Genomic DNA, 26,493 nt, shown 5'->3' on the forward strand with positions numbered 1-26,493 from the left:
TTGGAGACAACCCACCGAAGAGATATAACGATATATTTTGATGAATGATGCGGTATATTTTCCATGCCACTATGATAAAAGAGCATTAATTTATTCATTGCGTGCAATCCACTCGTACAAATTTACCAAGTCATTCACGTGTACTTACGTTCGTCTGAGTATGATGTACGTATTACCAATAGCGTAGTGCCACGATGGTTATCGTTATGATACGTGTATATAATCATAAATACTTTTTAAGTTCAGGCTGTCTTTTCAGCAAAACGTTATCAAATGTAACCTTTACTGGTCTCTTATGGCCCAGGTCGATTCTCCAAGTGGCTTAGCTGCGCCCTCTTGCACAAAAAGATCTCAGCTTCACGATAGTCGTAACTTTCATAACCTTGTACTGTGATCGTTTTGTGCAAGTGAGCCCTGGAGACTACAAATTCACCTAGTTCGTGCATACCATAGACATACATGAGGCAGATGATCTCCGCCAGAGCGACCAGCATCAGGTTATAGCTGCTACAGTACCAGTCCATCAGTGTCAGTATATAGATACCGCCCTGGAGGAAAACATAGACGACATTCAGAGGTACAGGCATGTTGATGAATACTATACATGTCCGCATGCACAAATGTTAGCCGTTTAGAGACAGATATTGTATTCAATATTTTGCAACAAGTCTGAATGTCATAATGTTCGAAGTGATATTTATTGATAGGGTTTCAAAATTGCATACATTAAGAGGAATGAAATACACGTACTTATTTTCGCGTGGTGCAATTTTCGCGGAATTGACAGTTCAGACTACATCGCGCGGTCAATTATTCGCGCAATCAGTAATTGCCGGAACTGCCAGCTGTCTCTTTGGCCGTCACTAATAGCAGTGAAAACAAACAGAGTGGCTTAACCTGTCAGGCGGCGTTTATTGCTTACTCACAGGAAATCCCTATCTGTGCGATATACTAGTACACAGTAATCCGTTTACTCACGGAAGAGATGAAAAACACATCAGTCTTATGTTCCGAATTCTGACGATCTGACGAATTAACTTCTACTGTATATGAAGCTCTTTGTGATTTCAAACAAGCCGGGTTGTTGTGAATGAGATGATTGAGTGTTAAGTGACTATTCGCTTCATGATGTACTGGTAAATAAAATCTTAATTAATAAATAAAATACTTCTGTATTATTTCTTTCCGAGTCGTTTCATGGTAATCTGTTTTGTATCAAACCATCTGTCATGTGACCAATTTCCATGGCGGCCACAACACACATTGCTGTTTTCGCTAATTCGGCGATGAGATTTGGCTCATTATTTAATTATGTTTTGGGAAATCCATTACATCGACAGTTAAGTATGATTCATAAATTTATCTAGGGTAAATACGGTAGTCTAGACGGACTACCGGTGGGGGCATGTGCTGCACGAGAAGTTGTGCTTGTTTAGTCACGTGGTAGAAGGTTACAAGGTGGGTTGAAGATATTGTTTCGTCACTCGAGGTCTACGCGTTACTCAGGCGAGTAGCTTTGCCTTGGTTTTTCTTTTCATTGGGGACAGGGCCACTGGGCCGTGTGTTTGGCCACTGGGCCGTGTGTTACGAATGTAGGCCACTGGGTCGTGCTGTACACATGTAGGCCACGGATGTGATGTTATGGTGATATACAAAGTTACTTGATTGAGGATCAGCAGAAGTAAATAGAAAGAATTGCACGCATCCTGGGATTGGTGACAGGGACACAGCCAACAACTCAACAGAGACGAATCTTATGGAGTGGAACGGTCAATATTCTAAGTTAAGTATGCTTTATGTTTAGGCTGGCAATTCTTGTGTGGGTCTTAAATGGTTTATTTTTCTGTAGTTACTTGCAAAAGTTTAAAGTAACGATGGGTTATGTTCCCGAATATTAAGTAAAGCAAGGGATTATATTTCCATTTAAGTCAACGTTAGAGTTACTTATTATAGAAGTTTGCAATTGTATCGATGGCTTTTATGGACCTTGTTTCAGAGGCAGTTCAGCTCAGGGTTGAGTCGTCTCAGATGTATACAAGACTCAAGGATGCATGATTACGTGGAGATCCGGCATTGTGTTCGTGCGAACTATGGAAGGATAACCGATTGGGCAGTGTATGGACTTGCGCGATATCGCATTTATATCTGTGATCTGTGTCGATGAGTTCTTGCTATGTAAACTTCAGAAATAAACCTGCTCGCACTCGAGGCGCGGTAGACAGCACCCTGTATTACGAGTATGTTATACTTGGTAAATGTTTTATGTTCGTTTGAGCGAAGCGAATTAGAACATAATTTATGCTACTATCAGTCGTCATTTTAAGATTCCCGTAGATTTCTGTCTTCAAACTTGATGTGTTATGGTAACAACTCAGGGGCGAGCGTGGCTAGACTGAATGAATTACAGGTTTATTCGCGGTGTATAAATTTTCGCGCTAAAATGTTTTGCGCGAAAAGCGCGAAAATAAAATCTGCGCGAAATATAATACGTTTACAGTAACAAAGGTGAAATAGAGATCCCAGCTACTAGTATCTGAGAATAACCAAGATCAGTGATAGTTAAGCCAACCTTTGTAACCATGGACAAGCCCAGGAGGAAGCCAAGGAGACAACAGAAGGCTGTGAAGGCAGTTTTGTGGGGTCTCAGGAAACGTGGGAAGATGTCACTGATGCCGCTCAACACAGTCTGCACTTGTGTAAACTGCAGAAAGACATAATCCAGAAGTTTCGCAATCTGTAATTGGCACCTTGATTACTTGTAAGCATCCAGACTTATATTTCTGGCATGTGGTATATTTATTCATATTGATAATTGATAATACTTTAATATTTCTCGATGTATCAGTTACAAACACGCAGTGTTTTTGATCAAATATTCGTGTTCACATATTAGAAGAATTTTAGTCAAAAGAAACGACAATGCAAAATGTGAATTCAAATTTCAAGAAAGTACTTTCAGGGTTCCACGTATGTTTACATATTGCAAAAAAAATTAGCCAAAAGAAAAAACTCTATGCAAAATGTGAACTTCAATTTCCCAAAAGTACAGTCGGGGTTCCATATACTTCAGGCAAAAGAAATAACATTATGTAAAATGTGACACAGTGATGGTTTCCGCATACTAAGCTTGTCTGTGCCATTAGTTCAACATGGTTTCCAAGGTTATTTATAAAATATGCTTTTTTTATATAATGTTGGGAAAATAAGAGATTCGGATGTTTTTATGTAAAACCAGGGATAATCTACAACGTTATATAGTCTCCCTGGTAAAACGCATGTAACTTCTTATTATATTTATGAATGTATTTTGGGCCAGTGGCCCATTACTGAATAAAATGTCTGTCTGTCTGTCTGCTTTGGGCATGTCATTCTGTGAGAAACAATATTTCTACGAGGTATGACTGTTCAGACAGAAGGTGACTGATGTTTTTGCTTTACCTGGCCATTTATTCCAAGTGTACAAAACATGAAGAAGAACAGGAAGGCCCACAAAGCAGGCTGTGGTATCTCAGCAATGCCTTCTGGATAAGCAATGAAAGCTAGACCGGGGCCTGAAACCAAATGTCAAACATTCTATTCTATATCCTTGGTGCTATTCTTTATGGCTCATCATTCTTGAATATGCATTTATGTATTACCTCAGAAGTAAAATAATTTATTGATTTTGTCATGTTACCAACAGAACTTCGAGTGATGCAATGTCGAGTGTGACTGTGTGTGAGGGTATGTGCATGCGTGCGTGCGTGCGTGCTTGCGTGTGTGTGTGTGTGTCCTTCTGACCTTGATGTACCACGCTCTCGATGTCCTGGTTGGTGATGTGAGCCATGTAGCCCAGAATGGAGAAGATGGTGAAGCCAGACAGAATACTGCTCACACAGTTGACAAGAGCAACTATAACAGCATCTCTGTAACAAGAGCTAAAATGTACATCGCGCAGAATACCAGATAATAGCTCAAGTTTTCCTGATAGGAAAGGCTATTCCAATAGTCTTGGAATATCCACACCATTTGTCCAACAATTTTTCATAAATCCATAAATTCAGGTTGTGAAAAATGAATCTTTCAATCATTAACATATTCTCGATTTTGGAACAATCTAATATTTTTTTCTACTGGCAAATACGACGTATTGCGTTGGTTGCAAAGACATATCAGTAACTTTCGACAAAGCCTGTCTCTCATCTTTTGATATGATGCTAAAATTATATACCAATGCATCGAAGATTTAGTCAGGCAGTTACTGTAAACAAGTGTGGCCATCCTGGTGGGTATACACAAGCTTCCCTAGGTATATCTGCCGGTGCTATCAGTCGTTTATGCTGAAGTTGTTTAATCCATGAGTGTTTCTTAAAATCAAGTTATAAACTTAACATATATTTTCATATGCCTAATCTATTATTTCATAATAGCTTTTAAACAGGAAATATATTTCATTGATAGAATTGTAACTTAGTTTGATTTAATTAATAACTTGTTTTGAGCAAGTGCCATTTTATCGATGGTGACACGTAACGCCTGATAATATCAAAATGCATTACAAAAGAACGATGAAACATACAACTTTATGGATGATAACTTCTGGTTTATTTGCGTAGAGCGACGTTTCGATGTAGATTCTTACATCGTTATCAAGAATATCTACATCGAAACGGCGCTCTACGCAAATAAACCAGAAGTTGTCATCTATAAAGTTGTGTGTCATTTGTTGACTCACCAACTTCTAGAATGCCGATCAAACAATTAAAAGAACGAATATGACAGGAACGCGGCTTTTATCCTCCATTCTACATTAATCCTATGACTTCTATGTACTGATCTGACTGAACATTACATTAAACAGGAAGTTAACGTTGACCATGTGACAAGGTTCGAGGGATGCTTCTGCAATCAACTCACAGCTCACAGTTGTTGTTGAACTTGTTGTAGCTCGACACGGTCACCACACCGCCATATCCTGCACTCAACGAGAAAAATACCTGAGTGGCTGCATCTCCCCATACCTGCAATAAAACATTAGCCGATCATTAGCAAGCAGTCTTATTTCTTTATACATGGTACTCATATGTGTTGTTATGTACCTTGTCAGGAGGAAAATAATATTTACTCTACGTTTGCAAAAGCAATGAATCTATACACAATAAAGCTGTTTTCGACAATATTTACCTTGCAGACAGGCTTTCTGGATAACTATTTCTTTGTTTTGTGAGTGCGACGTTTCGATACAGATTCTTGTATCAGTATCAAGTAGGGATGATACAAGAATCTGTATCGAACCGTCGCACTCACAGATTAAAGAAATTCATAAAGTTTGTCTTTATTGTACTTCTCAGCTTCCACAATGCCACTCAAATAAGTAATTACGTTGGCCTCTGTCAGCCTGTGGACCTTCGGTGTCATGTAAAAAGCGATGCCCTTCTCGTATCCTGGCAACGTCAGGCCCCGCACCAGCAGCACCAGCATGATGACGTAGGGGAAGGTGGCGGTGAAGTACACGGCCTGGGAGAGAAACAGTACGAACAATCTACATGTGCACATATCTACACGATAATTGACAAAACGTCAACATGACAGTGCTAAATACATGAGCGAGTGAGTGAGTTTAGTTTTACGCCGCACTCAACAATGTTCCAACTATATGTAAATAATCAAGTCTAGACCGGACATTGCAGTGATCAACAGCATGAACATCGATCTAGGCAATAGGGATACGATGACATGTGCGAACCAAGTCAGCAAGCCTGACCACTTGATCCCGGCGAAATACATGAAGATTTATGTCTTCCGTATCAAATGTTAGGTTTCCGTTTGTTTATGTGTGTTTCACAGCACAAGAATGATACATGTAGGTACATGGCATATCTGTATCAACAGTGCGAGTACCCATTTCCCATTAAATAGCCTATAATTTATAAGATAGCTTGAATGTAATCTTAAGTCTAATATCATGTAGTCAATAGGGTTTTATGTCACCGATAAATGGATGTTTTTGACAGAGGATTCAGCACAATGCAGATTTATTTAATACAAAGCGACCGATGAGTGATATTTCTGAAGTAAATAATACTGTAACAAGTGATGTTTGTAAAAGAAAACATTCCGCAGAATCAAATCAAGAATATTGCTGAGCGCGGGATAAAACTAAACTCACTCACTCTGGTGTCATAAATGAGGATAATCAGCTACTTTCAAGATTACCAGCTACTAATACAGATTAGACCACAATCAGAAGACTGACCCACCAGATTCAGGGAAACAAACAGTTCATGGTACATTACCTTGCCAGATGATTTGATTCCTTTCTTGAGACCGATGAAAAGAAGAAGCCAAGTAAAGAATAGACACAAGGTGTTCTTCAGACTGAACCCTCCCAAACCCTCAAACCCATCGGATTCATGGAGACGAAGAACATAGCGTCTAAAATTACAAATATAACCATTATTATAATCACTGACGAAAAAAGTAACATGCTTCATGTAAAGTTTAATAATATACACATACACTGAAATAAGATGCTCCGTCGTTCATTATATATTCATGAGGACATCTTGATTTTAAGGTTTTCAATCACAATTTCAAAATGCGTATTCACGCAAGGTGCCAAGTCGATGGTTACGTGTACGTGTATATCTAAGAATGATAATTAGACGCGTGTTTTTCTGAAATGTGAACTAAGTGTGCAATAGTCATTTCTGCTAACTATTTGTTTTGAGGTGATTAAGTAACTTTTGGATGACATTAAGAGAGAAGAAGAGGATTTCAATGCATCTTTGATGATACACAACGTATGCACTACGTATTATGGACAAACAGGTTGGTTCTACATATAGCCAGATCTGATGCGTACTCCCAGTACTCTTCACTTGCTGTGCTGTATTTGATAAGGCATGTCTTGGTGATGTCGTTCTGGATCATGGTGGAGTGGAGGTCGTCGGTGCTGTTGAAGGTGGAGTTGTAGACGTCAGAGATGTTGCTCAGGAGGCTCTCTACACACGGTTGTTTGTACAACACTTCTGTTAACAAATGCATAATGGCAAGTGATTAAACATTACAGCAAAACCGATGTAAGTAAAAATGTATAGGACTAGCCCAGTGGTTACAGCGTCCGCTCCTCACGCCGAAGATCCGGGTTCGATTTCTCACATGGTTACAATGAGTGAAGCTCATTTTTTTAATACTGTTGGAGCTGAGAAGAGCCACACTCATTCACTCTAAATCCCAAATCCAACTCTATCATCAATTTGACTACATTTTAATATGAATCGTGGGAGATCTTACCAAACAAAGTCGTTGTTCTGTTTGCCTCATCCATCAACGTTAGTGAAGGGAATGGCTCCGACCTACAGGAATTGGTGTTCCAGGGATTGCCACACGACCCCCAGGGTACAGTGTCGTCAAGGTTGACGAAGCTGACAAACATGTAGTAGATGCCGTACATGACGACCACGTTGTAGTAGATGACAAGGATAGACATGGTGATCACCATAGCAACCCCGATACCTGGAATAAATCAGAAGAGTGAGTTTAGTTTGTCGCCGCATTCAGCAATATTCCAGCTATATGTCACAGTTTTTATATAATAGATTTATCTTATCTCATATCTGAAATGATTTGTGTAATACTAATATGTATCTTCCGTGTATGTGGTCTTTTTGCCAATACGCCTTTTGTGAGGGTTAGCAGCAAGGCCCGAGGAGAAAAGCTTTGTGTATGTGAGCCTGAGATTAGAAAAATTACCTGATTATATAGTAATACATTTTTGTTTGAATCCGATTGTGTTACATGCCGTCGTACTGCGAGCACTATTGTCACGTGCAGCCTTTGACAGGAAACAAAACCTACGTTTCAAAGGTTTTTTTGTGTGCAGGGCTGATGCTTCCCACGGAATAGGACATTTTTCGTGAACACCAAATGACATTACTGATTTTCGGTGATTGATTCATGCAGATTTCATCATCATGATGATGATGATGATGATGATGATGATGACTATTGTTCTTTTCAACGAAAGGACATCTTACAGTAGACAACTGGGAATGGTTATTGTCTTGCATTGACGTTATAAATTTGAAACAACTGAGAGAACTGTTGATAAGGCGACCAACCAGACTATTACCCTGGAAAGCGGGGCTGACCTTCCACACCGTGATCGGCCCTTCTGAGGCGAACTGACCGAGGGCCATCTCCAGGAACACTATTGGTAGGCCAAGCACCAACATCATGATCAAGTAGGGAATCAGGAAAGTGGCTGCAAGAAAGAGTACATAGTGTAGAGACGGGATCAGGCTAAAACGGCCCCATGACAAAAGCGGCCCCAATTTTGCTTGGCTAAAACGGCCCCGGTGCAAAACGGCCCCGATGTTGCTATCAACTATGTTGCTTGAAATAACCCCGTACAATTGCAAAAAACAGACGTGAAATATATTTGAGCATTTATATTGACATGGGGCCGTTTCAGCTATAACCCGTAGAGGCGAGTATTTTAACACGGTAGCTACCTGTATGTATCTACCTAAAGACAGTTACAAGAAGCTACAAGTGGCAAGAAAAGAATATATTGTTGCACTTCGGTAGTTTGTGACACACAACTATTTATTGTCTGGTATACACTGGTTCTTTTTTCCACGTTATAGTGAACCTTTCACAGATGAATTTGATTAATAACATTCATTAAAGATTAGGTGAATTGAGGCATCACAGGTTGTTTTGTAATGGACAGCGGAATAAGCACTAATTATTCATTCATTGTAATGGACGGACTAACGATATTCAGTAACGCCACAGAACCATCCTGATACTGTCCACGGCTACACCGAGTAGGCCATCGTCCTGAAACCCTACCTCCTCCATTCCTGTAGCAGAGATAAGGAAACCTCCAGACGGTGCCAAGGCTGGCTGCGTAGCCAAAACAAGACAGCAAGAACTGGGCCTTGTTTCCCCAGGAACCCCTCGCATGATCCTGAAGTGATCAGCCGATATACATTATTGTTAATAGCAAGTGCATTATATAACGTATATATTACCGTCTATAAGCCGACCCCATAGATAAGCCGACCCCCAAACTTGACCCTTAAAATCAGTGTCAAATGGTATGTTTCGTACATAAGCCGATCCCCCGCGATGGGGTCCTAATCCTGGCAAACACAGACCACGGACAACTGGCTGTTACCAATAATTCCTCAAATACCTCAAATTCGGCTTACAGACGGTAATATGAGGTACATTATTATAAAAACATTAAATATATGATATAAAATCTAAAAAATTGCAAGAGTAGTCCAACACTCTAGTACTGAACAGTATGTTCTGGTGCAATGTTACAGTGTATTCGAACAGACTGCAATATAACGGGACACCCAACTCTCTAAAATATAGGGGCGGCGGGGTAGCCCAGTGGTTAAAGCTCTCGCTCGACAAGCCGAAGACCCGGGTTCGATTCCCCACATGGGTACAATGTGTGAAGCCCATTTCTGGTGTCCCCCGTCGTGATATTGCTGGAATATTGCTAAAACGGCGTAAAACCATACTCACTTTAAAATATAAAACCGTTAATCGGAGTAACAATAACCGTGAATAGCTTCACGTCAGCATTAAATGATAATGACTCAATCACTCAGAAATAAGTGTGCCAGAAAATTGGCTATACAGAGTGCAAGTTGAATATTGGGGCAAACAACAGCGTGTCTAATACGGGAGAAAATCATAAATACAGGTATGGAAAGGAATATTGGTATGTGTAGCTCTCATTTTAAGTGTCTAATAATTGGAATGTGTGGTCATTAATGAAATATCTTCATGTATTCGTGTTTCAAAATAACGGAATGAATGCAATATATATGATAAGTTTTATATGCAAATTGATTGAAATAGAAACGACTATGCCTCAACTGTTTCAATGGGGTTGGATGTGGTTCAAATTACTGGAATTGTTCAAATATGTTCCAAACATGATGAAATGGCACTGGGAGTGTCTGTCACACAACCTATTTCTTGAGTTCTAGACGTTTGTGTGTGTACTTGACAGTGTTAAGTGTTATTGGCAGTGTTTGTACATTGTAAACCGATATCAAAGTGGTGTGTTGATCCCTCACAACGCAAGTGGTACGCCAGCACTTGGAATGGGAGTTATGGTGGTGATTTCAGGGTACTGATGTTTATAATGAGATGCTGTTGTCCTGAATCTGATATATGTGCCTATTAAATAAGGGGAGGGTCAGCATTATGGAGCTTGACTAACAGCATTATCAAATTAACAGGATCTGTTGATCTATTAGGGTTGCTAGGTCGGGTTTTGAGAATTTGGAAACTGAGTGGACTTTTAAAAGTTTGTGTTTTGGACGCCTTGCCTGCAGTTTCATATTTAGCATATCAGCTATATAAAGAGAACTCATTGTTTACTTGTTCTTTGTGTTTTTGATAAATTTATAATGATATATGATATATAACGGGTAACAGCCAACTTGTTATTTCTCTGCACTGTCTATCTCTACCTAACCTTGCTATCAGCTTGTCACTGTTTGGTTTGCGCTATTTTTAGGATACACCAGAATAATTTTCATGTCTACATGCATACATGACAAAACACATGCTTACATCATGGCGGCATTGGCCTGAGCTGTGACAACGTCGGCTACAAGAGTTTTGGAACATTGGAGAAAGTTGGTATCGTTTTGGGATTTTTTGTTTTGTTTTTCCATTTTCTTGTTTCCAACAACAGAAAACGAGTGAAAAAGAAGAAATCGAAATAAAACTTAATATAAAGAGCTAAAAAGAGTCGGGCCGTTTTTAGTGACAATAGATCCATTACTTAACACTGGAACCATAACTATAACAGAGCTCAACATGTGTTTTTGTTGCATGCATCAAAAGGCCATTCATTTACGATACTGCAGAGGGTAGATGTCAAGTACCCAAATGTTCACCGTGTGAACAGAATAAAATAAATTGGGTATATCGTGCTACCTGCAGCTGTACCTGTCCACTGTCGTCGCTCATGACATCAACCACTGGAATCGACACAGGTAGAGTATCACAGCTGAAGAATAACAGATTCACGCATTAGAACTAAACTTTAATAATTCCATAATCAGAAAATCAGAAAAAAGAGAAGAGGAATTGATATTTAATGGAATCCTAGAAGGGACATTGTCGACCTTACAAAAACAAGCAAAAAGTGGTAAAATTAACCAAAGTGCGACAATGTGACAACGCGACAATGTACCTTCTAGGATTTCATAGATATATGCAAAATTTGTTGAAGAAAATGTTAGTGCATATTCTTATGATAATATTGATCAGAAGCGATTCGTAATTGTTGCGCTCGCTATAACAGCAAACCGTATATGGAACGTCTGCACACGACTCTGTAGTGGGATAGGATATTTCTATAGCGCACATATCCACGTAACAAGTACATGCTCATCCCCCCTCCCCCCCCCCATCATTGGATATCAATCTGAACGGCAGATGATATTATCAAACTCCATGGGGAGTATACAACTATAGGCGCACCGAGTTATTTCTCATCCTTACGAGATACTCATTCACAACCGGGTGAACTGGGACACATAGTCACAGAACTTTGTCCAAGTTTACTGCACGTTGCTGTACCCGCAACTAGGTGTTTGCTGGTATTAATGTGGCCACCATCTGGTCATATACCAACGGATTCGTGGGTTCTTTTAAGTGCACAAGGTTGTGTTCTGTACACTCGGGGTTGTGACAACACTGAAAGAGTCTGCACACATTTATATTTTTAGTTGACTCCAAGGTTTTTACACTCGGTCACAGGTGGGCTCGATCCGGACACCTCAGGCTCACTGGATCACTAGCCTGGCGCCTAAAGCCAGCTCGCCCACCGCGCCCAACAGTATAATAAAATGAACTTTTTTCAAGTGAATGCTTTCTGTGTACTTTAATATGTCGTACGTTGTTAAGTGTTTGCACTGGTCCCTTTGTCATATATCTCTGCAAAACTCCCAAAGATGCATTACATGCTATTTGCGCGTAGATGTGTGTGCGCGCGTGCGAGTATTTGTAAGTGTGTGTCTGTGTGTGCTGTGTAGTGAGTGAGAAGAGAGTGAGTGAGTGAGTGAGTGAAGAAGTGCTGGATACGACACAAAGGAAATTCATCTTCAGCTGGAAGATGACATTGAAAAAGATATTGGCTGTGATTCCCGTTACCGTGTAACGATTGAGCCAGCTGTAAGCACCTTCAGACAACAGATTTATTGACTGCGGGTATAGAGCAGCCAGCTGCTCACGATTAAAATATAATACAATAAATCTAACATACAGAGCCTCACATAACTCTCGATTCTATCTGTCTATCACACATTGTGATTGTGTATCTTCAGAACTTGTGTGCGTTAGTATCCTGCCTTTGTTTAGGCGAAATGTACGCTTGTTGCAGTCTTATGTGGAGTTATTCAATTTGCGAAAATTAAAATTGTTGGCTAAAAGTTCGTGTACTTTGATTATTAGCGCTATGAGCATTCACCTAGCATTTTGATTGTTAACGATATCAGCATTCACCTAGCATTTTGATTGTTAGCGCTATGAGCATTCACCTAGCATTTTGATTGTTAGCGATATGAGCATTCACCTAGCATTTTGATTGTTGATAGCATTCACCTAGCATTTTGATTGTTAGCGATATGAGCATTCACCTAGCATTTTGATTGTTAGCGCATTTTGATTGTTAGCGCTATATGAGCATTCACCTAGCATTTTGATTGTTAGCGATATGAGCATTCACCTAGCATTTTGATTGTTAGCGATATGAGCATTATGAGCATTCAGCGCATTTTATGAGCATTCAGCATTTTGATTGTTAGCGATATGAGCATTCACCTAGCATTTTGATTGTTAGCGATATGAGCATTCACCTAGCATTTTGATTGTTAGCGATATGAGCATTCACCTAGCATTTTGATTGTTAACGATATGAGCATTCACCTAGCATTTTGATTGTTAGCGATATGAGCATTCACCTAGCATTTTGATTGTTAGCGATATCAGCATTCACCTAGCATTTTGATTGTTAGCGATATCAGCATTCACCTTGCATTTTGATTAAGCAATTAGCATTCACCTAGCATTTTGATTCCAGCCTAGCATATTCACCTTGATTGTTAACGATATCAGCATTCACCTAGCATTTTTAGTGTTAGCGATATCAGCATTCACCTTGCATTTTGATTGTTAGCAAGCATCCACCTATCATTTTGATTGTTAGCAATATGAGCATTCACCTAGCATTTTGATTGTTAACGATATCAGCATTCACCTAGCATTTTTAGTGTTAGCGATATCAGTATTCACCTTGCATTTTGATTGTTAGCAATATGAGCATCCACCTATCATTTTGATTGTTAGCAATATGAGCATCCACCTATCATTTTGATTGTTAGCAATATGAGCATTCACCTAGCATTTTGATTGTTAACGATATCAGCATTCACCTAGCATTTTGATTGTTAGCGATATCAGTATTCACCTAGCATTTTTAGTGTTAGCAATATGAGGATCCACCTATCATTTTGATCCACCTATCATTTTGATTGTTAGCAATATGAGCATTCACCTAGCATTTTGATTGTTAGCGATATCAGCATTCACCTAGCATTTTGATTGTTAGCGATATCAGCATTCACCTAGCATTTTGATTGTTAGCAATATGAGGATCCACCTATCATTTTGATTGTTAGCAATATGAGCATTCACCTAGCATTTTTAGTGTTAGCGATATCAGCATTCACCTAGCATTTTGATTGTTAGCAATATGAGCATCCACCTGGCATTTTGATTGTTAGCGCTATGAGCATTCACCTAGCATTTTGATTGTTAGCGATATCAGCATTCACCTAGTCAAAGGAGTTTAGTGCATTATAAATGCACTTTATTTCTTTACTTAACGTTTATATATGCCATTAAATCACCTTAACATTATTTACGAGCTTTCACAGCGCAGAATCTGTCGGTTTTAGTTGCAAAAAAATGCCTCTTATCACGCTTATTAGTTATACTTTCGAAACAGACAATATGTAAATCCTTCTTGGGTTTGTGTTGGAGAGGGCAAAATGTGAGCGATTGATTGTGTGATGAGATTTTAACTATATGTGCTGGAAACAAGGCTTAAACGCCAGATGTAGACATGACTTGAGTCTCGAAAGTGAAATGCATAACATGACTTAACGCAGGGAATTTGTTTGACCTAACTGAATACATCTAAACTTGCTAAAATAGTATAGCCTTGCCTATAGGTTTTCATTGCGTCGGGCTGCTGTAGGCTGCACATGTGTAGGACTAGTCAGATCGGCTGACCGGGTACTATCTCATTTAAGAATTGAAGTTGTATTTGTTGCCGTATATCACCTGATGAAGACAGTGCTTCAAGCGAGCAAATTCCATGATATATCATGCATGGTGTATTGACAGCTACACAAATCAGAAAAAAAGAGTCCATTTAAATACCAATGTAATTATTCAAAGTGAACTATATTAGCGCGGAGAGCTGCTTTTGTCGCGACGTCATCCGTCCAACAAAGGCGATTAGCGATATAACGTACCTTGACGTTGCAAACGTTACAAAATGGCGGCTTCGTTCACTTGAAATAGAAGACTCACCCAGTAAACGTGGAACTGGAATGGAATCCAGAGCCAGCTGGTGCTGAAATGGATTAATTTGAACTTTTGGTGCGTGTTTCAGTCATTCGAGTGTATGATGAACTGCTGACGTCGGGGATGACCAATGGGACACAGCACAGATGTCTTTTATAGATCTAGAAGCCTCTGTTACTTCAGTAAACCCGTCGTGTCGGGTATCTTGCATATGTGCAGGATCTACCCTAAGGCTGCATGGTTTGACTGTCTGTTGTTGAACGCTGCACTCAGTAATATTCCCGAGATATTCCCGGCTAAGGCAGTATCATATGAAGGCACTGTACCATTGATTCCATGATGCGCAAAATATTGACAGAAATGTAACCTTCTGCTCGACTAACAACACAATCGCTCGTCATTCTGACATTCATCGGGAAATAACGACAGCTGGCTTGGTATCATTCATGCAATATTTAAGAATTGACGTCGTACTGTTGACGTTCATCAGCTGATGAATACGTTGCCTCACGCGAGTTCATTCCATGATGTTCTGCTCGGTTGACAACGTAATCACGCTATATACTGATATAGCGAAATATACAACAATTGGCTTGGTAGTGTTCATCTAGTAACAGAATATAATTGGGTATATCGTGCTATAGAAGGTTCGTGTATTATTTGTGACTTGACAATTCCCGCTGTAAGATGCGACTCATGCGGAGACCATTTGATATTGGCAACATTCTTTGTGTTAATTGTATGTCACGACATTCGGAATAACCTTCAAGGTATGTCATGAGGCTGCCCATGACATACATACATTAACCTTTCTTATAGGCTTAAAAGCCTGTTGAAGCCGTGAAATAATCTGGGTTAGAATTGATCATCCGCAAACCATGATTGTCGTAAGAGGGAACTAACGGGATCGGATGGTCATGCTTACTGACTTGTTTGATGCATGCCATCGTATGTCATTTGCGAAGATCGATGTTCATGGTGTCATGTAGCTTGTCACATGAGTGTGATGTACATGTACTCGTGAAGATCCCGGTCAGAATTGGTCTTTAGCAACTCATGCTTGTCTCTACCTGTGAAGATCCGGGTTAGGATTGATCTTTAACAACCCATGCTTGTAAGAGGCGACTAACGGGACTAGGTGGTCTGGGTCGCTGACTTAGTTAACACATGTCATCACTTCCCAACTGCGTTTGGTTGCTGAAAGCCGATTCTAACGGATTTTCACGATTTGGTTGTCGGTTGGTTTGTTGTTTAACGCCGCAATATTACACCTATATTGCGGCGATCGGTAAATAATGGAGTCTGGACCATACCGTCCAGTGATCAACAGCATGAGCATCGATCTACGCAATACGGGGATACGATGACATGTGTCAACCAAGCCAGGGAGCCTGGCCACCCGATCTCTTACAACAAGCATGGGTTGCTGAGGACCAATTTCAACCTGGATCTTCACGGAGTGAAATAAAGTGAATGACTTCCTTTCTCAGTTACCCCGTCCCTTTCGAGCATCAGTAAGAGGCCCATACTTTTCAAGCAGATCTACTGTTATAGCAATCACTATATCAAACTTTAATTTGGGGAAATTTCATCACTGTACAATGGAATCAAGCATAATGAAGATGATCAACTGATCGTTTTGTGACTGTCTTTAAGATAACAATCTTAGAAGAAGCAGCATCACAGCCATATCAAGGGGCTCTTTAAACACGTCATACTAAATAAAACTTTCTCAAGGCACTCTATAACCATCAATTTACTTTTTATCAAGTGTAATACAACGAGTAATATTGCATCTATATAACATTTTGTTGGTTTTTTTATTAAATTTTACTGTACACATCCAAACATGAATTATGTACGTTTTATTATGTTGTTTCGTTATTATGTTCTATTATACACATTCACACCATAATTATAAAAAGAACAGGCACCAAATCACTGCACCCATGTTGGAAACAAACCCACATCATAGGAAGGACAAGCGAGTGCTTTAACCACACAACTACCCCGGTGTCCTATGGTATACAAGACTAATTCATGTTTAGCATGAAAGTTACTAGTATATCAAAAGGTCATGAAACCAGTAATATCACAGCTATATCAAGGGAGTCCTCAACCATTGGTAAATTTGTTGAAACGATAAGTCTTTAAACTTTGTTTCTCATGTTTCTGATTTGAAAGTTATATGAAACAGGACAGTGGGTCAGATTCTTCATAGTTAAAATGTTTCACAATACAGCTTGAAAAGGAACAGAATGCTTACCCTATTTGGCGAACGCATGGCGAACTTATATTTTAACCCTTTATGCCATGAAGAAATCTGTTTCGATACATAATCAAGACTTACTTTCCTGCATTGTCGTTTCAGGTGTAATAAGGAGATCAAGTAAAACATTCCCAGTGCATTTACCTCCGGTGCTGCTGTCATGTTGATTTTCCTAGTGTGTATGTTCCACTTATCAAAACAGAACTCCGCTGCCCTGCTCCGGTTTTCTACAGCCCTGTGGCGGAAGTGTCAACAGATGTGCGTAGCCAATGAAATGTCTTCATCTGAATCACATGACCATTATGAAAACATCTCCTTCCACGCCAATACCCTCTCTGTATAAAAAAACATTTTCAGCTGTGGCTGAAAGATTAAAGACTTTGTTCACAACCAAGGAACGTAAAATGAGGTTTCTATTAACAAACCACCTGTTATATATGATGATAAAGCTGGGTTACGGTTCAGGAAACTTTCAGCTCAAAGTACATATTAGGACGTGGCGTAAAGCTGTCCTTAGTTGCCTTTTTTGTTATTCCGGTCAGGCCTCAACGAGTACCATTTAAGCATTTTTAATACTATCATTATGGTAAAGGCTTGAAACACACTCGAGGGTGCGTTAAGACCTTCATGAATGATCTCTTTCTGTTGTGTTTAAATTGATTTATCAATCGTTATGCCATCTGAGACCTGGGACGTCTACGGATACTGAGAAGATACGATTTGTGTGTGGTGAATAGGCATCCGTGACGTCCAACGACGTTGGCAGTTTTACATGAAGCAGCGCATCATGTGCGTGTGGCGGATTTGACGGTCCCGTTGAGCTTCCCCGTCAGGTTCTCCTATGCACTGTGTGCCCAGAGTTCGTTGCCTTTGTGAGAGAAGTAGCATTCGTGGTGCCGTGACATGATATCTGATATATAATGATAATGATAATAATAAGGCCACTTAAATAGCGCTGAACGCCACACTGGACCCGCTGCAAGTGCATACAACATAACGAACATTACACACCTTGGGATGATATGGTCTTTACAATAGATAGCTGTTTATTTTGCATATCAACCTCTTGTGACGTCATCAGAGGTTGCTTCTGTAATATCGCCCTAGGGCGACATGGCTTTAAACCCCGGATAACGTTACAAGAGATCAGTCTAAATAGCCTGACAAACGTATCCTCGTCCGGATACATAAAAACTTTGGCTTCGCCTCAGTTTTGTATCCTTCCTCGGTTAAAGGTACGTCAGGATTTCTTGAATATCACTCTCGGCTTCGCCTCAAGCAATATTCAAGAAATCCTTCCGTAAAGATGAGTTGAAGAAACGACACTTCATATTTTATTTCTTGAGCACTACATTGATAGTGCGATTTGATGCTGACATGATTCCACCTGGCATTGATGGAGGAACATCCCGCGTGCACCTGATCTCGCTCGAGGCTGCGGTACAAGTCTTCTCACCCACATCTGTACTACAGTCAGTAGTTGCTATTGCACTGGCCGGAGAACTGTTAATGACGGCGCTGACCTCGATCTTCTGGCCTTCTGATTATCCGTGTGTAGATACAACCTGCAAAATAAAGAGTTGGATGTTAATTTGTAGTATTTGTGTTATTCAGGTTATGACGAATAACTTTGATAATGATTAATTACAATGGGTTGTTCTATGCAGTTTGTGACAAACATGAACATGACTAAACGATACTATATGAACATATTAACTCAGTCCACATACGCCCATTTGTAAAATTCAAACAAGTTCATTGATATGTATATTTATGTAAGGAGGCAATACTATTTCTTTCCACCTCCCGATAAAAAATTCCCAAATCTTAAATAGTAATATTTCAAATAGTTTCATGTTGTCAGATATAAGGATTTAGCATGAACTGTGTATACTGAACCGCAAAAAAAACGTCACTCCCTTTTTGAAATTGTTTGATCATCAATACTTCAAGACGAATTCAGACAATGACAAGTCAAAATGACGACAGTTGGCGCGACAGTGCGATCCGAAAGTCAATAACGTGTATGGCCTCCATGAGCGTTGACAACAGCGTTGCATCGTCTGTGCATGGAGTGGATGAGACGGTTGATGAAGGCCAGAGGAACTTGCGCCTATACTCGGTCATACGCCAGAGAGAGTTCAGCTGCAGTTGTCGGCCCACATCATTGAGCCTCCTCTGAATCTCGTCCCACAAGTGTTCTATCGGGTTTAAGTCTGGACTGAGGGAAGGCCATTGAAGAGTTTGTATGCCGTGTTGGCGGAGAATGTCTGTTGCTATGGCAGTATGGGCACGCGCGTTGTCATGCTGGAAGACATGGTTTCCATGACGACCAATATGTGGTACGATGAAGGGTCTCAGCGCTTGATCAATGTAGCGGGCAGATGTTACACCCTTTTCATCAGCCAGGACCAATATTTTGGAACACCATAGAGCCTAGTTTGTGATTGAGAGCAATAGCACCCCACACCATTATGCTCGGACCTCCCCACGAGTCTCTTTCCAGGACACAATCATCTGCAAAACGCTCCCCGCTTCGTCGCCACGCTCTCACTCTGCCATCAGCCGTCGAGACGCAATATCGGCTTTCGTCGGAGAAGACTACAGTTCGCCACTCCCGGTGACGCCAATTCCGATAATGTGTGGCCCACTGGAGACGAGCACGACGATGTCGAACAGTGAGGATAGGACCCCGGTAAGGCCTGCGACATCTGACGTTTCTCTGCCTCAAACGCTTCCGCACTGTGTCGGCGCTGTTTGGTCTCTGGTTATTGCCAATGGTTGTCTGTGCAGTTTCCGTAGCCCGTTCCGTTGTTTGTTTATGTACAGTAAATTTACAGTTTGCACCATTCTCATGCAGTTTATACTGTTAATCTCAATCTGGATACTTGTCACCCACATCCTCATATCTTAGACGTGGACTGTGTGAGACAAGCAGTGGGGGTAAACCTTGTTTGTTGTCAGTAACCTGGACATTCTGTGGCTAGTTCCAAGGCGACAAGATGTTCTGGAGGGTGGAAGGTGTCATACTGATTTTGTGGCTGACACTTTTACTGCTGCTGAGAGATTCTATAAGATAGGCCCTGTTATTACTTTGGGCCAAGGACGAAGTTTTTGGCGTGTTCCAATGTTGGGTGACCTCGACTTTGTTAACTGCTGAGCATTAGAGATAACTAGACTTCATTTCTAAGCAAAACTATTGTGGCGATTCCTAGAAAAGCGCTACAAGCATTACATAAATTACACATGATAAATAAGAAACTGTTGAGAGGTAGTCGTTTATTATAAGATAGTGATTGTGTAGGAATGTTTACGATATTACGTTTCATGTTAACCTAGCCAGTGGTTGCATCATTAAGGTCAACAAAATGAACAGTAGTCTGTTCCTAGAAACCGTCTTCAGACGTCATAAATGACGAGATAAATAGATTGCATTTCTAACCGGAACTATTGTGGCGATCCATTACGGTTCAGCCTCATGAGCAACAATAAAAGTGACACAGACATTACCCAAATTGTATGTCTCTAATGTCTGACGTTTACGATTACACGAACTTGCTTACATTTTAGGATAATGTTTAAAGTAAGTGGGTTTTTTCTATTCGCCATCCTCGGTGATTGACTAGGAGCGAGTGAGTGAGTGAATTAAAAATTCAGTTCACAGCGGCAGTATTTCAGCCATATCGTGACTAAAACATTTGTACATTTATAAATGAATACATTTTTTTAGAGAATATACTTACTTGTCTGTAAAGGACAGTAATACAACTAAATTATTACAGATATCCATTTAAAACTAGCAATTATATTTAAATTATTTTAACTATAAATCACAATACAATATTAAAACAGGTTGTAGATTGCAAACAACTGAAGGTTGATCATCATACTATGGATCATGGGGACTTACAGTACAATTTTGCTTCCTGCATGGGCCCTAGCTGGGTTTACACCATCCCTTCAGATGTTACCAGTTTAGGGCAATCGAGCCATAAATTGAAATGACATATATACTGCGGTTAAAAAAGTAGTAACGTTTTGGGGCTTACGTAGCCTCTCAGGAGGACAATATTTTTACAGTACTTTAACCCCCTTTGAGGATACAGCCCTGAACAATTCCAGCTGATTGTATCTCTTTACAAAACATATAAAATGTTATGCAACAATTCTATTTCTGTAAAAAAAATAGTAATAATTAAATGAAAATTTACAGTAGTAAAAACATCTTTACAGGTTTTTACATTGAAATCTTGTGAGGGAAAAATCAATATAGTCAAGCAGGACATGTTTGACCGTGAATCTTTCATCACAAGGGATTCAAAACGGAGGAAAGTCACCTTTTAATAAGTATTAATGTGTATATCGCGTATGGCCAATGCGACATCGTCGCATAATGACCTCCTCAAATCTGGACTGACAACCCAAGTAGGTGTAACCGAGTGTTGGTTATATTTGATGTAATTTATTGATACCTACTTGGGTGTCCCACTTCTCCTGCATCAGATCATGGATATCAGATTTGATGATAGCTTTATAATCAGAGTATGGAATTAGAAGTGGTGTCACAAATTTGTTGAGTGCTGCCTTAGCAGCAAAATCGGCCCTTGTATTACCAGAAATTCCCACATGGGTGGGTAACCAAGATAAGACGATGTCGTATTGGCCAGTAGCAAGATCATTATATAATTTAATAATTTCTATTAAAAGTGGATGTTGAGAAGACAAATTTGTAATAGCCTGAAGGCACGAAAGAGAATTGGAAAAGATTATGTATTGTTTATGTGTATACTTTAAAGCTGTAAATATGGCATTTGCTTCAGCTGTAAAGATAGAGCTGTTATCGGATAATCGAGAAGATATTGTTCTGGATCCAATGACAGTGGCAGAAGCAACCGCGCCACCATCCTTATATCCATCTGTAAATATTTGTAAGTTTTATGTTTATTTCTTAATTGATTATATTCTTGTCTGTAATGTAATTCATTTGTTTCGGATTTTTTAATGTGGTCAGTGTTAAGTCTACTTGTGGCCTAACCAATTGCCAAGGAGGAGAATAAAACAGGCGGGAAGGAGATATATTATTTAGGTCGATGTTAGAAGCAGAAGATACGGTTTTATTCGTATTCCAAGAGGTGGAATAAGAGAAGATTTTTTATTGTACAGATCCTCATGAAGAAGATTAAACACACAGTTATAAACAGGGTTTGACTGGGTGTATTATCTAAATATAAGTCTGGGTCTTTGTGAGGTTTATATTTGCGACAAAAACGGATACAATTAATCTTTTTATTTTGAAAATTCAAATCCAAATACCATTTAATAATCTTGCTTAAACAAAGCTGTAGTTGTCTTTCAATACAATGCATATTCATTCCACGACAAGAAATGTTAAAATCATCCACAATTAACCATCCATCAATTAAATCATTAAAAACCTTTTCTAAACTGTTAATCTTTATACGAAACAATGTGACAGACAAAATACTGCCTTGTGGGACACCCTGATCCTGACTATAATGATCAGACAGGGTAGAACCCACTCGTACTTAAATTGCCTGTCATTTAAAAATTTGGTTATAAATTGAGGGCCTCTCAATCCAAAGTCATGTAAATCTTTTAAAATACCGTATGTTCATGTAGTGTTGTATGCTTTTTCTAGATCGAAAGAGATCGACACTGCATGTTGCTTATTAATAACAGCGTTTTTGACAAATGATACTAAACGCACTAAGTGATCAATGGTATTTCTGTTTCACGAAAAACACATTGAATGTCAGTTATTAGGTTCAAAATGTGCAAGCAACAATTTGCATGCTTGACATTGGTAGAATCAAACTTATAAGTGCGCAAAAAGGCTTGTTCAAGTGACTCCCCCTTCATGTTTACTGGAAGAGCTTGTTTTGGAGACACTACCCACCACCCTTTCAGATGACGTAATCAAAAGGACATAACTTATTCTAATGTTTTCACTTATTCATACATGTTGCTAGGGTTCAAACTAAATACTGAATGGTCACACAAGTGTCAGCTCTCAATATATTGTATATCTCGACACAATGTTTTTGAAAAATTAAAATGGGGGTGTCCTTAAAAATCAGTCCCCGACTAAATATAAATCAAGCAATCCAAATCTTTGACTGTTGATTATGATGGGAGGTCATCCAACACTATACTGGACATATTTTATATGATGTTATCTGAAGTCATACCATTATCCAAGAAGTACCAAATGACAGATCGTATTTCATGTTTTGCAAATGTTTAAGAAATATTATACCCCAATGTGTTCTGATGACTAATATCTCGTTAACCACATTATCCACATGTGTGAACTTTTGGATAGGACTTTGCTAATGATTCCTTCAAAATAAATTGGAAGCTTTTCAAACATTGGACATCGAGAATATAGTTAGGCTGGCTACTTTTTCAACGCCCCTCGTAACATACTTAAAAGAAAACAGAACGCCGAAGGAAACAGGCATTCCGATCTCTGCGTACTTCTGACCTATATAGATACAAAATACAGGAATAAAGTAAATAATCTGAAAAGAATAGCCAAGGGAAACTTTTATTCTAATTTTGATAACTATTTATCACTTCAGTCTACTCAACCAGGTGGTTGTTGGACCCATTCCCCCTCTTGTAACTGATGATTCTGGGATACCTTCATTTTTTACAGACTTGGATAAAGCTCAAACATTAAATGGATATTTTGTATATGTTTCAAATGTTAATGATGGCGGCAAGACTTTGCCACCTGTTATTCATTGCTGTGTTAACAGTATGACAAATGTCATTGTAACCGAAAAGGAGGTTTCTGATATGATTAAGACCTTACTAGCAAACAAATCCAGTGGACCTGATGCCATTAACATGAGTGTGTAAAACGAATTTGTACATCTATAGCTGAATCTCTTTGTTTGTTGTATAATATATCACTGTGTGACTGTATTTCCTACAATGTGGAAAACGGGTAATGTTACACCTATTTTGAAAGAAGGAGATACATCCCTCCCAACTAATTACAGACCTATTAGTTTACTATCTATCCTGGGGAAAATTCTTAAAAGAATAATGGTAAAGCATGTGCACAACGTGTTTCATGAACACAGCATTTTAAGGAAATTGCAGTCAGGTTTTACTGCTATTCATTCTACTTTCAGACATCTAAAACATCAAAACATCAATTTGATCAAAACATCAAATTAACTTCAAATATGTCCTTAAAAAATAATTCCAAAATGAAGAAGAATAAACGTACTTTTCAAAGCGTAAACAAACAATATGGTGTTATTTTAGGATATGCCATGAAGAACTTCAACATGTAATAGAATTAACATTAAAATATTGAAAGCTATTGCTCGCAAAATATGTCCTTGCGTCAACAGTGAAAATAACTCCATAATGAATAACAATTAACTTTAATATTCAAAACAAACACAAATAATCTCTGGTAGTTTTAAGACGTGTCACGAATAATTCCACAGCTGGTAGAATCAAAATGAAATTATAGAAACCAATTTCTATCAAAATTTTGAAAATCCGTAATGAAAAGGTTTTTGTCACAAACACAGCTATTACCCCCGCCACATGTCGATATCTGAATATTGCAATAAACCTCTGCGTGACCCTGCAAAATAACTAAACGTTACCGAAACTGTCATCGAATGCCATCTATTAGTTTGCGGGATATCGCAAGAATACTCGCTGTCACCTTGAAAATTATCCGAAGATCACTGAATTCGACTCACGTTAGACGATACTCCCAACACCTTTTGGTACTACTTTTAAGCAGAATATATGAATTGTGTCTTGTGTTTTTCCACTAAAAACTTAGACATTTGCTGTGAACTGTGAGCACAAGTTCCCAATCATCTGGTGTTGGGGGAATCCCGCCAATACACCTTAATATAATTTGGATCAAAATCTATTAATTCTTTCTTGAGTTAACAATCTTTATGTTGGCAAAACCCTCAGATTTTTTCTGTGACCTTGCAAATTTTCTCAAGGTCACCAAATTCAACTGGAGCCGGTGAATCTCACCATGACACCTTGGTGCCAAATTTCTTTCTGGAGTTAACGCGCTAACAATCTGTATATTGGCAAATCCGTCAGAATTTTGCTGTGACCTTGCAAATTATGTCAAGGTCACTAAATTCGTACCGGTGTCGGTGAATCTCGCCGCAACACCTTGGTACCAAATTTAAACAAAATCAATCATTTCTTTCTTGTGTTATCGCCCTAACAAGCTTATATGACGTATGAAATGCAACGAAAAACGAACACACGCGTATTTACGAATCATTAAAACTGTTATTACAATTTACGTAAATATTTATTACATTTTACCGCAACTAAAATTATTACAATTTACATCAATTTTTATTACAATTTGCGTATTACAATTTACGTCAATATTTGTTAGAATTTATGGATTTATTACAATTTACTTCAAGGGTTATTACAATTTGCAGCAAGTATTACAATTTACGTTTTTATTGCAATTTACGTCGTAACACGAGTACCCATTTTCTGCTGGGTGAACAGAGGCAAAAGCAACCCCACTTGCCTAAAGTGACACGACATGTGTCACATGTGCTTCATTGTGACAGAAGTTCTAGAGACTCCCAAGAGTCAAGCTGCCAAACACGGTCACCCATTAATGAATCTCCATGACCAACGTTGCTTAACGTCAACTGACTTGTGACCTGGGCTCTACGCACAAGACGACACACCACCACGTAGTTCCCCCCTGACTCTTATTCAGTCGCTGTCAAAGTAGTTTTAAAAATTGGGATACTGCACCACTCGACATTCTCATCGCGCCATGGTCATTTCCGGCCATAGACAATCACCACCAATACACATGCAATTAATCTCCATGACCTAATGTGCTCTAATATCGTAGCTCAACTCACTTTCGTACAAAATCACGCAATTTCAAAGCATATAATCAACAAGTGCATTTATATCTTAAGAAGACAAAATGTGTTTTTGAAATATATTATTTGGTATAAGCAAACGGAGAACAAATGTTATCAAATATTTCCCAAAGTCACGCGTGGTGAAAGGCCGACATGTTTCTAGTCATGCACAGTAACATCCTTCCGTTGTATTAAACATGGTTGCCACCATTACCATTGGCGCTTGTGGATGGTTTCCCTTTCTTAATGCTACTGTTGTTACCAGCGTACATTTGTACCAGCTGGAAGTTGGGGCGAAGGACAAATTTAATTCCCTATTTTGACTGTACCATACTGTAATGTTGTGTTCCTTCATGTAACGTTTATTTGTTGACTATAACATGTAGCGTGACGTAAGCGCCATGATTCTATATCAGATCGAGGCTCTCTATCAAGGTTATGTGACCATGTACGGAACAGCTATTAATATCATGCATTAAGCTCAGTACACATACGTTTCCGTGTTTTTAGTTCAACAACTAACTTGCTTTTGCAGGTGTTTGTGGTCGGTGCTACTGGTGAAGAGGTATATGACCTAGTATCATTACCATGAAGGCGATTCATAAAAACTTGACATTGCTCATGCTAGTCTGAATTGTAAAATCCTTTATGTACTTGTCATGATTTCCTAGTTTTATATGA

At 39.1% G+C, this 26,493-nt stretch overlaps 1 protein-coding gene across 1 annotated transcript; it reads right to left on the reverse strand.

The window, feature by feature from the left end:
* Window positions 1-293: 293 nt before the first annotated feature.
* LOC124252662 (sodium- and chloride-dependent glycine transporter 2-like) lies at window positions 294-17,050 on the reverse strand. The gene is made up of 12 exons (XM_046686324.1): window positions 17,033-17,050; window positions 8,839-8,956; window positions 8,114-8,245; window positions 7,276-7,497; window positions 6,845-7,007; window positions 6,276-6,414; window positions 5,362-5,496; window positions 4,897-5,000; window positions 3,781-3,905; window positions 3,439-3,551; window positions 2,570-2,701; window positions 294-548 (listed from the first exon to the last, which is right to left on the reverse strand). Exons 1-12 carry the CDS (start codon window positions 17,048-17,050, stop codon window positions 294-296), a joined length of 1,656 nt encoding a protein of 551 aa, XP_046542280.1.
* Between the last annotated feature and the right edge of the window lie 9,443 nt (window positions 17,051-26,493).

Source organism: Haliotis rubra, unplaced genomic scaffold, assembly GCF_003918875.1.
Source record: "Haliotis rubra isolate DU_JTF1 unplaced genomic scaffold, ASM391887v1 Scf520, whole genome shotgun sequence".
NCBI classification, from domain to species: domain Eukaryota; kingdom Metazoa; phylum Mollusca; class Gastropoda; order Lepetellida; family Haliotidae; genus Haliotis; species Haliotis rubra.

Bases quoted from the DNA above. Each gene is read 5' to 3' on its own strand.
- LOC124252662 (XM_046686324.1), bottom strand. The intron at 6,415-6,844 runs GTACGCATCAGA...TTGTAATTTTAG, and splicing joins GCAAGTGAAGAGTACTGGGA to ACGCTATGTTCTTCGTCTCC. The intron at 5,497-6,275 runs GTAATGTACCAT...TTTCTCTCCCAG, and splicing joins GAATCAAATCATCTGGCAAG to GCCGTGTACTTCACCGCCAC.